Source organism: Vanessa atalanta, chromosome 12, assembly GCF_905147765.1.
Source record: "Vanessa atalanta chromosome 12, ilVanAtal1.2, whole genome shotgun sequence".
In the NCBI taxonomy this organism is placed as follows: domain Eukaryota; kingdom Metazoa; phylum Arthropoda; class Insecta; order Lepidoptera; family Nymphalidae; genus Vanessa; species Vanessa atalanta.
Window position 1 is genome coordinate 7,070,364 of NC_061882.1, and position 15,432 is coordinate 7,085,795.

A 15,432-nucleotide genomic window follows, 5' to 3' on the forward strand; every position below is an offset into this window, starting at 1 on the left:
ACTGTCTAATAATTTCAAATATAAAAAAAATGATTTTTTTGAACCTGAAGAGTTTTCGTGCTTAGTTTTAAATTCTTCGAGGAAGTAAAAATCTTATTTATTCGTATATTGTTACCATGTTATCCAAATTCACGAAACAAGATACTTGATTCTGTAATGGCGTATCCATAATTAACTCGATATTGTTCAATATTAAGTACAATACCGGAATCGAATATTCCATTGAATATTATTCATTGTACTGATGAACAATGAAATGTATCCATTAATCGTTGTAGAGGAGCTTGTCACTATGCAATGATTAAATCACAAAATCGCACAATAGTGTATCGATGGACTTGCTTTATCGTTTATAAATAGGAATAGTGTCTGTTTTCACGTAGAATTTGCCGTTTTGATTAAAACGATAAAGTGCTCTGCAGTTTACTGAGTGAAATTGTATAGTGTGGTAGTCCGAGTATTTTTAATGTAGCGTGTATATCGATATGTTATTTCATTTCCGATACAATATTTACGATTCATTTTGCGTTTTTATGTGTAGTTCTAAATCACACTGCCTAGACTATACTCTCAATTTACACACTATAGAAAAAAAGTAATTTTTTGTGATTTTTTTAAAACACAAAAAATACGTCAAACGCAGCAATACATAGCAGCTCATTGGCTGAACTGATTGTTGTCTTGAGTTTGTATTGGCCGACTTAACCGTTAGGTTTCATTAATAAAAACACTACATTCCTATAAAATTATGGTTACCATTTAAAATTAATTAAGTTTTGAGATTTCATGTCTGCGTTCTAGATATACACTTTATAAAGTACACTTAGTTCAGAAATTAAAGTTGTCTTTATACTGTCATGGAATGTAATAAAGACTTTTATTTAAAATAAAGTATGTTTCCCACCATAAATGCGGTTATTCGCGCTTCCATCCGAAACCGAGTGTTGTAAAATAAACTGCACGACCGCAGATAGTTTGGTCAACATTTTTTCCATTTCCTATGATTTTATAATATATATATATATTTATCAACTTATGAAATTAAATATATTTCATTCAATTGACGTCAAACGTCAATCGTAAACGTCAAAATAAAAAAAAGTTGAATGTAAACTACATTATAATAACTATAAATTTATTTATTTTTGGTATTAACCATTCTATATTTGCAGATATTGCTATTTTTTTTCTAATTATTTGAAAATTCTTGTAATCATAGACAGAATATTACTTCAAATACTAACCGACGCGTTAGTACATACTTAAAAACTGATAACTTTTTTTTTTAATTACATTAAGCATTTAAGTTAAACAGCGTTAGTTTTCTCTGATATATATATTATAGTATTCTCGTAGCTCTTGTATGCTAAGTTTTTAAGCGTTTCATATGAGTTTAGTCTAATAACAATAAATTGCCATTATTGTTTGAAAGCTTTTTCTAAATCGTTTTATTATGAGACGCTGTAATAAGAGCTTCCTCTCCTAGCTGTCGACTTCAATGGGTGCTAGTCTAATTGACAATTTCTGTAAAATAGATTTGGAAAATGTTTCCGAAGGCACATGAATTGAAGAAAACTATTTCAAAGAATAGCGTAGCGAACTATAGTAATTGAGTAATTGAGAATTGTTGTTTATCGTTGGAAATCTTTTACAATACTTAAATATAAATTTTCTCATTGTTTCTTAAAAATAAATTTATTTAAAAGCTTTAACCGATTTTAACTTAATAATAAAATATTGTATATTGTTTGGAATCTGGAATTGTTGTTTGCACCTGTTAAGAAATTTAACTTGGTTTAAAGTAAACATTGTGATTGTCATAGAGGGGTTATTCATTTTGTGATTTTTTTTTTCAACGAATAAATTTATTACAATCGCTTTAGTTAGTGTCGGGTTAAGATATTTGTAATAAATCACATCGAAATGTTATGTGAAATAACATCATCTTTTAGATCTTAATACAGATAGACGTTTTCAGAATGTATTTTTCACATGTTTTAAATTTTAATAACTTTGATTTAAGTTATTATACTCTGCTGTAATTTGTACATATCATTGTTACAAACAATAGCGCCTAGGTATTTATTTGTTTAGCCGATTGTATGATATAAAATGACTTTGAAATACAATAAAATGAAATCCTTGAAATATAAATCGCTAACAACGTTACTAATGTTAGGTAAGAATACCTTTGTAAACATATGTAATGATAATTTGTGGTATTCGATTTTTTATTGCATTGAAGTTAAAAACAATAGCCATTGAACGGTAAACGGTAATTCAGCCGTCATAGAATCGTTTTTCTCGCCAACGGAAATAAATTCTGGCCGGATAATTTACTTTTTATTCCCTTTTTTGGACCGAAATGAACGCATAAATCTAAGGATAAGGATCTCTGTATAAATATTTATGTTCTTCTTAAAATTAAATAATGACAGTGGAAATGAAAAGGCCGTTTTCGTCACGATTTTACTTTTTATTTGACGTCGCTTGGTATAATATTTTATATCAAAAATATTGTTCGAGATTTTTATTCGGAGTTTATGATAAATAAGCCCAGGTTTATTGCAAGACCTCGTCATAAGAATTTTATATGAAATTTAAGCAAAATTACACAATTACTTTCAAAATAAACAATATTTCGAAACTGCTAATATCATTTTACTGTGAAATTATTATTATATAATAGTAAAAAAAATGTCTAGATTGTCAACACAAATAAACGACAAATCATGCTAAATATGTTTTATATAAATTGTTACGAGGCTCATATTATAAAAGTTGAATATGAGGATAGTTTGAAAAATGATCCCGACTGCGCTTATGCGGAGTATAAGCCAAAACCAACCAACTTTTATTAAAATCCGTTGATGGTTTTGATATTTACGCTCTATGTATACATTAATTTTGGTCGACGAAAACAAATCAACGTTTGACTTTTCAGTGTCTAACAAAATTTAACAAAGCACTGACTTCGGTACGACAGTTACAGCCTAGGGATTTCACTTATTGTGATTGTGGCAGTGTATCTTGTAAATATAAAAAAAAACTACCGCAAAATCTTTATGCAAATGAAAACAAAAAAGAGTTTATTATGTTTTTTTTTATTACATCATGTGCACTCTAGACAAATTTACTTTTTATAAATGTAGTAGACTTTATTAAAATTGTGAAAAATATCGATATTGTGAAAACGTCTAACGTTATTAAGATGATATATAACATATTGTTTTCGATGTGACTTATTATAAATATCTTAACACAACACTAACTTACGTAATTGTAATCAGTTTGTTCGTTGTAAAATAATAATAAAATGAATAATCACATTATGACAATAAGAATGTTTATTTTTGAATGAAGTAAAATTTTATTCCTCTTCTTCTTTCCTCCCAATTAATCAAAGTTTTTTAAAAATGAAACTTTGTTTATATTATTATAGGTGTTTAAAAAAGTAAATATAGGCATTTTTAAATATGTCAATTATTTAAATTGTCTATTATAAATGCGATGTTATTATTCCTGACTATTTTCTTACCTGCACAAGAAACTAGCTTATACCAATCTTATTATAATATCAAGTCATATACGCGGGAAATATAAATTAAAATTAATTTTATAGTTCAACCATTCCTAACTAAACATTCTAAAAATCTTTAACTTTGTATAGATATATCTTATGTTATTAAGATGTTTACTTATGACATTGAAAGTTTAATTAATGTGTCAATAATCAAAGCATTAAAGATCTGCCCGTTTGACATTTGCGAACTTACAACTTCCAAAAATAATTAACCAAAGAAAGGACAGGGACATAAATACTATATTTTTTTTTATTTCATTTAATGTACAACAGTCAGTTGTGGTGGTAAAAATGCTGATCTTTTTTCAATTATAATAATTTAATATAGGATTATTCCATTCATTAAATGGAACATCAAACAAAGACTACAAAAAATATTAACTTCATTTGTTTATCTATTATAAACACCTCCACTATTGTCTATACAAACTCCTTTCAACTTCTTGGAGTTGAAATTAGATTAAAAAGGGAATAGGTTTGTCTTTTTCTCCGTCCTAGGATTTAATTCCTGTGAACCGTACTCGACACTTTTATTACTAAGTTATAACTTCCAGCAAGTGAAGCAGGTGGGTGTTAGCTAAGTATTAAAATATGTATTCCGATTTCGTGATGAATTTGTAGGGGATGGGTCTTTTAAATTGACGATCGCTTTTAGCAAGGTACGTTGTAAAATTTATAGCATTGTAATGCTCGCGAATTCATGGTAATGATGTATGTACAGAGTTTGAAATTTACATTTATAAATATATTTTAAAAATGTTTTTTTTTTTTTTGTTAAGTACTGAGCACACGCCGATTAAAATAAGTTTTGCTTTCATAAAATTGCGACTATTGTTGTAACTATATTCTTACAAAATATTGAATTTTATTTGATTCAATGATGGCGTAAGGACATAAGCAATTTTTGTTAGTTCAGTAAATCATTGCAACACAACATTAAAAGCATATTTCCATTTTGTATCCATAAACAATTGAATATGTTTGTAAAATTATAATATCAATAAATATTCTCGAATTAAGTATTATATTTATACCTATTTAATTTTGTCACATAGTTCCACCAAACATAGTAGATGAAGGTACCAGCGGGGACGTAGTTGGTCGAGAGGGCACAGATGTCAGTATCTCGTGTAAAGCTGACGGGAGACCCTTACCGCGAATACTGTGGAGGCGAGAAGACGGCGCTAACATACAGCTGAGGAATGAAGTGGGAGAGCTTTATAAAGGTATCCTAAATTCACGTTCATTATTTTATCCTTGTCACTTAGTACTCGGTGATACTATACGTTTCAACTAGATAATTACGTTCTACATAATATATACTATATAACCTAGATAATTTATTACGAGGTTAACTTATTAGGTCGCATTATCGTCAGCTGTTGGCATTGCCTTTTACATTATTAAAACATGCAGATACTATCTATTAATTTTCAAAAATAAAGATATAAGCACATACAGATAAATTTTGAATTCCTTTCGGCAATCAATCTAAACTGATAACAAAAAAAAAAAGTCTGAGTATTTTTAGCATTATCAATATTCTTTACCACAATAAACGATGATAGATTATTTGATGAAGCGATGGCGCAGTGGAAATAACACAGGATCAAAGGTTCAAATCCTAACAACCATTACTAACTTCCATGCGCTTTATCCTGTGTTCAGTGTAGGTAGGCCAATGACACACATGTTAAAATTCATATATGCAACATTGGTACACCTTTACATACTCAAATTATAACTGAAATTACGTTTCAGAAAAAGACAACATTTTAGGCATAAACATAATATATAAAAATTATTTACTTCCAATGGTAAAAAATACTGCAAAATACAACGTCAACATTGTGAGCGAACAAAGTTCGATATAAAATGAGATTCTTTCCATACAGCATACGGAAAAATAAAATTAGGGGTGATTTTTATAAATGACTGTGACAGGTCCGTTTCACGGATAAGTATTATATAAAATTTTCCTTTGTAAAAACGGTTTATACTTTAATTTCTCTGTCAAGCGCGCCTTTTATTTCCTCTTTTCCAAGTGTCGTCTATTGTTAAGAGAAAATGATTCCCTGTTTTCGCTTATTTATCCCTGGAAGATTAAACAAAAGCAATTAATTGTTAATATATTTTCATTCTTGAGGATGAAAGGTATTTAACATTTATTATTAACTCAGGTTAAGAAATTTCCCTTGTGTTTTTTTCACACATTTATTCCAATTAAACTATACATTATAAAGTTAGTATACATTTTAGAAAATATAATAGTTTTATTTAATTATAATTTTAATTTTAATTGTTGTTTAAAAAATTGTAAAATTCTTTATGTTTACTATGATATAAAAACCAGTTACGCCTTTACTTTTAATGCTTAGAAGTTACGGAATATAACATAATACTTCATTTATGCAGTTGATATCTACACGGGGTCTTCACTAAATCTCACGAAGGTGGAACGACGACAAATGGGTGCTTACCTGTGTATAGCATCCAATGATGTGCCGCCATCCGTCAGCAAGCGGATAATGCTGAGTGTAAACTGTAAGTACTATTGCGACACAGCTAACTTTATATTTTTGAATGTAAATGTAAATATTTTCCATATGAAAATACATAGAATAAGTGATTCTACAATCATTCATATGTCCTACTGGTAAATGTTTGTAAACATACAAAGGGCCGAGTGGAAAATAAAATCCCACTTGAGGCAGTAAATTGATATCTTAAACATAAATATATATATACATATCTTGGAATTATAAAATAAATGTATCTAAAATAAACAACAAAGTGAAGATAATGTTGTCTTAGATTTTCGCGATTATTACACATTGAAATAAAACTAGTTTTTAACGGATTTAATCGCGTATATTAATTATTTTAACATCCCGACGTTTCGAGCACTTTGCAGTGTTCGTGGTTAAATCCGTTAAAAACTAGTTTTATTTCAACAAAGTGAAGAGTTTGCTTGAATAGATTAGGTACCTTTCAGGTTTTAGTGGAAATATAGCCCCAGTATTTTCATTTAATTTTTCTCAGTAAACCAAATTGAAACTTTTTTTCTAATGCATTCGGAAAAAATAGGCAGTGACAGAAATACAGGCAGCCTGTCTCTCAGAGAATAATTGATTTAGTTTAAATGTTGTTTTTTTTTTGTTACAAATGTTTAAAAGACATTTCTTATTGAGAACAATTATTTTCAACTTAAAGTTACCAAATTTAACGTAGTATAAAATAAAATAAAACCGGACAAAACTAATCCAAGTTATACTCAAAAATATATTCTTAAATAAGTTTCTAAGTTAGCGAAGGAAATTTCATTCCAATATGAGAATTTTATATGTCTGGATCGTATCAAAAACGCAATAAAAGTATTTCAAACTTATTCCTTTTGGATAAACTGGATTGATGCAACTCAATAAAACTGTATTTTTTGTCATTGAGCTTTGATTTTTTAAAATAAAAGCTAGTGACTTTTACTTTGCAGCAGAATTTACAGTTTTGATTTCGAATACTAACAAAAACCTTTTTTTTTCCTTAAATAATGAAATTCAATCTCTACAGACGTATTTTTGGTATACTCTTCTATTGTTATGATATACGTTATTTTTTATATTCCCGCGTGTTTTTATTTCTACGTAGCATCATTAAAAAAATCAAAACCTTTAAACAGTCTCTCAATATTTAATGTATTCCGTCAATCTAAGCTAACAACAACTCTGTGTGTTTTAATAAAATATCGGGTGTATCCGATTTTATCATCAGAATCTAAATATTATTTTCGAAAACTAATTAACAATTACTTTTCAGTTCGATATTTGAATTTGTAATCAAAACGTTGTCCCAAATTAAACTTAAATTTAATTTTTCAATATATTAAAAATTTAAAGGGTAATATAAAACAATAAGTATATTGGTTATTTACTGCATATTTTTGTTTCAGTTGGACCTTCTATAATGATATCGTCAAAAATGATAGGAGTTCCCACTGGTTCGCAAGCCGAGCTCCAGTGTCTCGTGGAAGCTTACCCCCCGGCCATCAACTATTGGTTAAAAAGTGGAGAAGAAATGATACTCTCTGGGTATGTAAGTGGAATAAAGGTCCTCTTTCAAAATAATTACATAATTGAAAAAAAATTATATAATTCACAGATAAAGAGATAACTAGAGAGACAATAAAATTTAAATAAATTAAATTGGTCATCGGTTCATATCTGAAATATACATAATCAAAGTCTGAAGCATTACACATTTTAATTCCAAATGCATCGAAATAAATATCGTCTTATCTATATATCTATTGTATAGTAAAAACTCTGTTTCAAAAATCTGTTAAAAAATAATTTTGTTCGAAATAATTTTGATTATTCATAAAATTCGGTTCGGTTAGTTTATGTCTGTATGTGGTGCATCTAGAAAAGTATGAATTGGGTGTGTGATCTTTATCCTCAGTAAACTACAAAGAGTCCTTACTACAACCAATGTGTCTAAGCGATAATGTATAGTAAATAAAGATTAATATTATTAAGTTATAATGCCATATCACAAGCATAGATCCTTTTTGCATGAACAAAATGGCCTGAACCTATTGAAGGTTACTTCTTAGGGAATAAATTAGTTCAAAAATTAATAATTTCGTGTATATTATACCGAACGAAAAAGCCATTATCATGTTTTTAGTACATTTCAATTAAACAACATCCACGTGAAATAAAATATAGAGATATATTGACACGGCATGAGAAATATCCCAAATGCGAAACGACGGTGAAAAATGGCGCACGCTGTTCATCTACTACGCTTTTATTAAAAACTGACAAAGCTACCTTGTTTGAAGTTTTTTTTAATCATTACATACAATATAAAACAAAGCGCTTCAATATAAATCTTTATGGTTCAGTAGATTTCCAAAAGTTTGGGATTTTGATACAGTTTTTCAATGTAACGATTTAAGGAGATGATGATTGTTTAAATTTGCCCGAAAGGTCGTAACGATACTACATTTTTTACTAGCTAACCTCAAAATGTACACGCGTGTGTTACACACTTTTATTGTCATACCTACCAATAAACTCATCAGTCAAATGTTAATAAGAGATGAGATGATGTGATGATAGAGAAGATATAGATATATACATCGAATAATATGTTCTAAATGAATATCGATATAATTTGATAAATTAAAAAAAAAAACAAAAAGGTAGTACAAAAATTTCGATATTATTTAGTATTTTTTCGAGATAAAAACTAACCTCTAACTAACTCTCTGTGCTAAATTTCATTCAGATCCTTTCAGTTATTCTAGCGTAACAAACGTCCATTATTCAAAAATTCACATTTATAATATTATCAATTACTATAGGTATATGTTTATTTTATCTATTAGATATTAAAAATCCATCCAATTTTTGTATTTAAGTCTGTATCAAGAGAAAAAAAAAACAAATTTGTTTTTTAATTATTAGAGATCAATTGTTTCAGGGGTAAGCATGAAATTAACGAAATTCGTGTCTCCTCGTATCAGACGAGGACGATATTAACCATCACAGAGTTTAGAACTGAAGATACAGGAACGTATACGTGTGTTTCAACAAACACTATAGGAAAGGCTGAAGGAACATTAAGATTATATGGTAAGAGATAGACAGTTGTGTCTTTATATTACTATTATTATTATTATCTACGCATATTAGAGACTAGATAATCTTATAAAGAAAAGGAAAAAATATACCTTCACTTTATGACGCCAATAATATGATTGCTTATACCCATAGGAACTAAAATGGTATACCTTATACGTGTAATTACACAGCCTCACTCATCCGTCTGGGTAGGTGCCACGCACTCATCAGATATTCTACTGCTAAACAACAGTACTCAGTATTGTGTTCCGGTTTGAATGAAGAGTGAACCAGTGTAATTACAGACACAAGGGACATAACATCTTAGTTCCCAAATTTAGTGGCGCATTGGCGATATAAGGAATGGTTAATATTTCTTATAACGCCATTGTCTATGGGTGGTTGTGACCCTTTATCAACAGGTGGCCCATATACTCGTCCGCTAACCTATGCCATAAAAAAATAAAAATAATAACAATAAGATTTATAAATGCTTCCAAAAACTTTAATGGAATTATTAGTCAGGCACAAACTTAATTAATTAAAATTATATAGTAAAAAATTATCTAAAGTGAAAAAATAAAGAAATTTATATTTTAAAAATAATCACAGAGATTAAGATAACAACAACAACAACCACAACGACGACGACGACAACCACGACAACCACAACAACAACCACACCGGCGCCAACAACGACGGAGATGACGACACCGCCACGTAGGTTTTTATATAGACACTAATACACTTTTTGAAATATATTATATTTTAGACCTACATAAATAATTTCGATGAATAATTACTGTAATGTACAGTAATAAAAAACTTCGAGAAACAACAAAGCTCTTTTGGAAAGTGTGCTTACGACTGATTAAGCAAATAGCTTAACATTAGCTCCATTAACAACCCTATACATTTATATAGAAGCAAGAATTAAACAAATGAAATAATCTATATTCACCCCTTATAATTTTATTAAGCAAATATGCAAATTAGTACTTTCTGATATAGCAGACATCATCGCAACAGACGCCCAGGGGCGTTGTTGATATTAATACTTATTTGTTCAGCTGCTTACGATTTATGACTGTATTATATTTCTTCACGTGTGTAAACACTTGTCTCGTTTATCTTAACAAGAAATATGTATGTGCAAACACATTGCAACGGGTTTAAAATAATTTAAGAAATTGCTAAGGTTTTTTTTTTTTTAATTTACGTTATTTTCTCACTTTAGTTATTAAACGTGTATAATATTAGAACCACATCATTTTACAATAACAAGAGAAGTAAAGAATCGACGTTGATTACATTAACGCAAAAAAATTCGTTAATTCTATGATTCATTATTGATTCAAGAGAAAAAGACGTTTTGAATGTTAGCAAAACTGTTAGCAATACTCGAAATAAAAATTGAATATGTTGATCGCGAACTGTTTTTTTTGCGTCATATTTTCATTTCTTCGATGGGAACAAGCTATGAATTATAGTTATGTATATGCTAACTAACTTGTCTTCAACAAAACAATAATCCTTTATTTCATACAGATTTCGTGGTGGCGTTACAACCGGCTGAGCAAAAATTTTATACGCCAGATGTTACGACATACGGTAAAATATGAATTTATTGTTCAATATTGGAAGAGATTAATTTTAAAATATAACCATTAAGGATTTTGTAATTAAATATGTATATTTGTAATTTTTTATCAAAATGCTTAGTTATATTGACCAATTAATTTAATTATTAGATACAATGCAGAATGTGATTGAGCAGTCCGTCCTCGACAATAACTGGCAGCCGACTGCAGAATCAACAGCGTTTAGCTCCCATCAAGCTTTGCCAATCCACGCTCTCGCGGCGATCTCAGGGCTGCCGCAGCTACTATTTTACATTATATTTAATTTAAAAATAAATTTTACAAACGAAATTCAACTTAGATATCAACAAATAATACGCGGTGCAAGATGATAAGTTTAGTGATTAAGCCATATGTGTCAATTTAATGTTATACAAATGTAATGTTATTTTGTAAATTATTGATATCTAATATAAATTGCTCATAATTATATGCGGATGGTGAAAATTGTGATTAGTTACAGCTAGTCAACCTTTTTCATAAGTGCATTGAATTTATTAGTCATTTATTTAAGGCAATAATCGACATGCTAATACAATGAGTTTCAACACAACCAGGATAAACTGAAGTACCGTTTGTATTATCAACGTTATAACTGTTAGAAGCATGTGGAATCGTATTACTTCTGTTGCTAATTTTAATATCATTAAACACAACATTGCAGATCTAATTGTGAACAGTACCTATACTGATAATGTAATGCAAATCTATATCTGAGATAATATTATAACCATTAGGTAATGCACCTGTTTAATTGGCATTCCCGATATTCACAAAATATAGATAGAAAAACCAGCGAATAAGAAAAATTAAAACCAACGAATACGTAAGCGCAGCAGCGAATAAATACGAATATTTTTCAAAACAAAATGTGTTTGAGTATTTTTTTAATAAGTGCAATGGATTTTTTAAATAATATTTACTACATATTTTCTTCTGTAATTGAGTACGTCATCATTTTTAAAAACTTTATTTACGAATCGAATCTTCCTTTACTAAATAAAAACTACAGGAACAGTGCAATTTAGTTAAAGCTTTCGAAATGCATGTTAGCTGAATATAACAACAGGTCATTGACTTAAAATTGGTAGAGAATATAACAATGAAACTACATTAACATGATTATATTGTCAGTCAATATATACAAAAATGAAAAAGGATGAGAGACCGAAAATTGATTGCAGCGTGGCCTTTAGACCAGCTCAGCCTGCCCACGATCAAAACCTGGCATATATCGACGAAACGACATACACACGTTCACAGTTCTCGTCATTTATAAAGCAATATCTCTATAAAAATCGATCTTGAATATTTTTAAAAACCTTACTTGTTGACGATGTAAATCTTAATCATAATCATCTAAGATTAATGGTTCAGTGATTTTTAATACACACAGATGATCTCTAATACAAAAGCTATACGTTATGTAAATACAAGTAATATTTGTGACGTTTTAACACAAAATGTGTACAAATATTTAATCTTAAAAAGCATATCAATAAATTGTAAATTATTGTATGTAAATATAGATATATTAAATAAATTAACGATTATTATAAGATTAGATTAAACAATAGGCTGTTGACACGCGGTGCTGCAAAAGAACATATACATTTTGGTGCTGCGCACTACGGTCCCACTTCCTTCTGCATCCACTCAACAAACTGAATTATTTTGTATGAACATCAACAAATCTCGCCACGGAGGCCGTATTGTCATGATTCGTTTCAGGTATGAAACCGTGTATATTATAAATGCCTTACACAAAGGCAGCACCGTTACAACGGGATGGTGACTTCTAATGGATGACATCTTTTGCGACACCGTGTACAGTCAAACATTCTAATTTATTAATCCAATCAATGCAATTAAAATAATAAATATAAATGCGAAAAGCGATCATTTTGTTTAGGTTTACCGGCTTGGTACTAAACGGTTATTCGTGGCGTTTATTTATTGTAAGCGTTATTTAGTTTTAGGGAATGTTATGTAAATATTAGAAATCTATGAATAAGCAATGATACTCTGTTCTATGTAGACTTTATAATAAGTTACCTGCCTATAGAATTGTAATGTAAATATAACAATAAAATTGTTTATTAATATAATGTTTATTATTTAAATTCAACATTGTTGAATTTTACTATTTAAGTTGTATTTTAAACAGAAATGCTAACAATTGATTTAAATTTAGTTCATAAATAAAAACAATCACATTTGGGTTATTCTAAAGATTAGAAAGGGCTGAGAATTTTCATGGTTATAGATTTAGTTATACAGCCCTTCTGTCAGATTCAGGTTAATAACCTGTATAAGTTAAGACGTCATTAATTCAATTTATAAATAACTTATGAAATGAAAACATCCACATCATTTTATGTAATATTTCTTTCTTTATCTTAAAGCTTATTATTAAAAAAAAGATAACAGAAGTCGTTTAACAATTAATCATTTATGTTAATGTGTTTACACAGATCACAGCATTAGTATTTAAATATATGTTAGGAAAACATTCCAATTAAGCTGCATTAAAAATACTGTTCAACGCTTTGCGATGAGCCTACAATCATCAAATAATAAAAGACAGACTTTCGCTTCCTTAATTATTGTTTATTCGATTCGTAGCACCCACACTTTGTTATGTAAATTTGCGGACGAAAACGATTTAAATGATAATTTATTTTGGGGATCGCTATGTATAAAATGACAATCAACGCATCGTAGCTCTAATAGCTGGATTGTAAGATCGAAGAGACGAAGCATCATGATGCCGAGGACAAATCCCAAAAATATTTTTATAAATTATCTCCTGTGGATTTAGAGAACTTATTTCTTTAAAAGTTATCGTCGTCGCTGAAATAAAGGAAAAGAACGAGGCCAAGCCGGATAGCCGATAAAAAACATTTACACATTTACATACAAAACACAAATTACAAAAAGTTGTGGTTTATGATGGGACTAATATATTCTAGCGATATTATCTGGGGTACGTCAGTTCCCCCGACAACTCTCGCTCAGCCGTAAACATCCTTTTCTCGAAGCCATATATTATAATAAGAAATAAATATGTCTAATATTGGAACGGTCACTATAAATATTATTAGTTAACTTATTAGAAAACTATATATGACAAAGTTTTTAAATAGCTGCTTCTTAGGTACTAAATAAAATAGCTGAATTGTTTTTCAAGAGATATCACAACTTTTTCCAACGAAATTACTGCATGGTGAGTCTGGCATTGATACGTTTGATGTCTTTAGTGAACTACTATCGTCGAGTTGAAGAATTAATGTCGTGCATGCGGACAAATAAACGTTCTGCAGTTTGTTTTAAAAGTGTGCGCCACTCGGTGCTAACGTGAACTTGTCAAACTTAACATCATTTACGCGGAGTACCAGATGCGAGTGTGTCGTTTCGCTGAAATATGGCGTTTCCGTAATTTCATGTAACAATAGATTGAGGTTAGCAATAGACAAGAGTTGATTTTAAATTACTCTGAATCTTTATAATGCTCTAGTCAGATTATAAAACAAACGGCAGATGGAGCGCACAAAACATTATAGTGAAGCAACAAAAACGATTACAAAATCAAAAGTCCATGCAAATTTTCGGTAGTGCGAGCGTACATCGGAATGACTGTAATAGTGGCAGATCAGCCTTAAAATAATGCCAGCATTTAGTACCTATTCAGTACCTTTGTTTAAATATTATTTATTATATGAATAAATGAGCTGTATTTATAAATATAAAAAATAAGTAGTAGCTAAATTAAAATAAAAAAAAAATCGTGGGCGATAAAAGAGGGGTGAATGTTATACTTTTTAATGTAATTGAATGTTTTTTTTTTTGTCTACTTGTCTATTTGAATGTTTACGCTAATGTCTGAAACTACTGAACCAACATTTTTACATTTTTCATCAAATAAAAGTCAGATTGGAGCAAAGTTTAGGCTAGGTTTCATTGAAATCGGATGACGGTGAAAAAAAAATTATCATACATCATCGTCTTCTATAAATATTATAATAAAACAGTTGAAATGACCACTAACCCAACCAGAATGAACCGTTACTGTCTTGTATAAAATACATTCTCGAATTTATGTATTGCATGAGAATTATTCTTAATTCAATGGTTTGTGTGTGTGTATTGTATGAAACGCGGACTGTGAATACAAAGGAAACTGACTGAATTTTTCATGGTGATTTGTCAGAGGTGACTTGAAAATCGACTTTCTCACGGACAAAGTCGCGGTCGCTAGTATTGTCTATTATTTACATTAATAATACTAAATTTATAATATATAAAAGAAAGAGACAGAAAAAAAGAGAAAGAGAGGGAAGCCCCCTATAGAGGCCATAACTTTTTACCTTACATGATGATTTACTGTCAGTTCACTCTAGTGTAAGCTGCGTAAAAGAATTCGTTCCAAAAAATACAAATAAGATAGGAATATTTTTCACTGCACGCTAATAACTTATCGTGAAGGGACGCACCTTCGTGAGTGGACAACATATACATGATACACACAAATATTCTCGTATCTCGTATCATAATTAATTGGTAACTTAGTACTATAGTATCCTCA

General features: G+C 29.5%; 1 protein-coding gene across 1 annotated transcript in view; it reads left to right on the plus strand.

Annotated features, from left to right (window-relative positions):
* The window catches only part of LOC125067920 (lachesin-like), a 44,956-nt gene extending 33,777 nt beyond the window's left edge, over positions 1–11,179 (plus strand). Inside the window, exons 4-10 of the mRNA XM_047676817.1 lie at positions 4,639–4,809; positions 5,999–6,127; positions 7,530–7,668; positions 9,068–9,219; positions 9,820–9,927; positions 10,756–10,818; positions 10,959–11,179. Coding sequence (XP_047532773.1) covers positions 4,639–4,809; positions 5,999–6,127; positions 7,530–7,668; positions 9,068–9,219; positions 9,820–9,927; positions 10,756–10,818; positions 10,959–11,179 — 983 coding nt within the window. The remainder of the gene's footprint in view (positions 1–4,638; positions 4,810–5,998; positions 6,128–7,529; positions 7,669–9,067; positions 9,220–9,819; positions 9,928–10,755; positions 10,819–10,958) is intronic.
* The last annotated feature ends 4,253 nt before the right edge of the window (positions 11,180–15,432 follow it).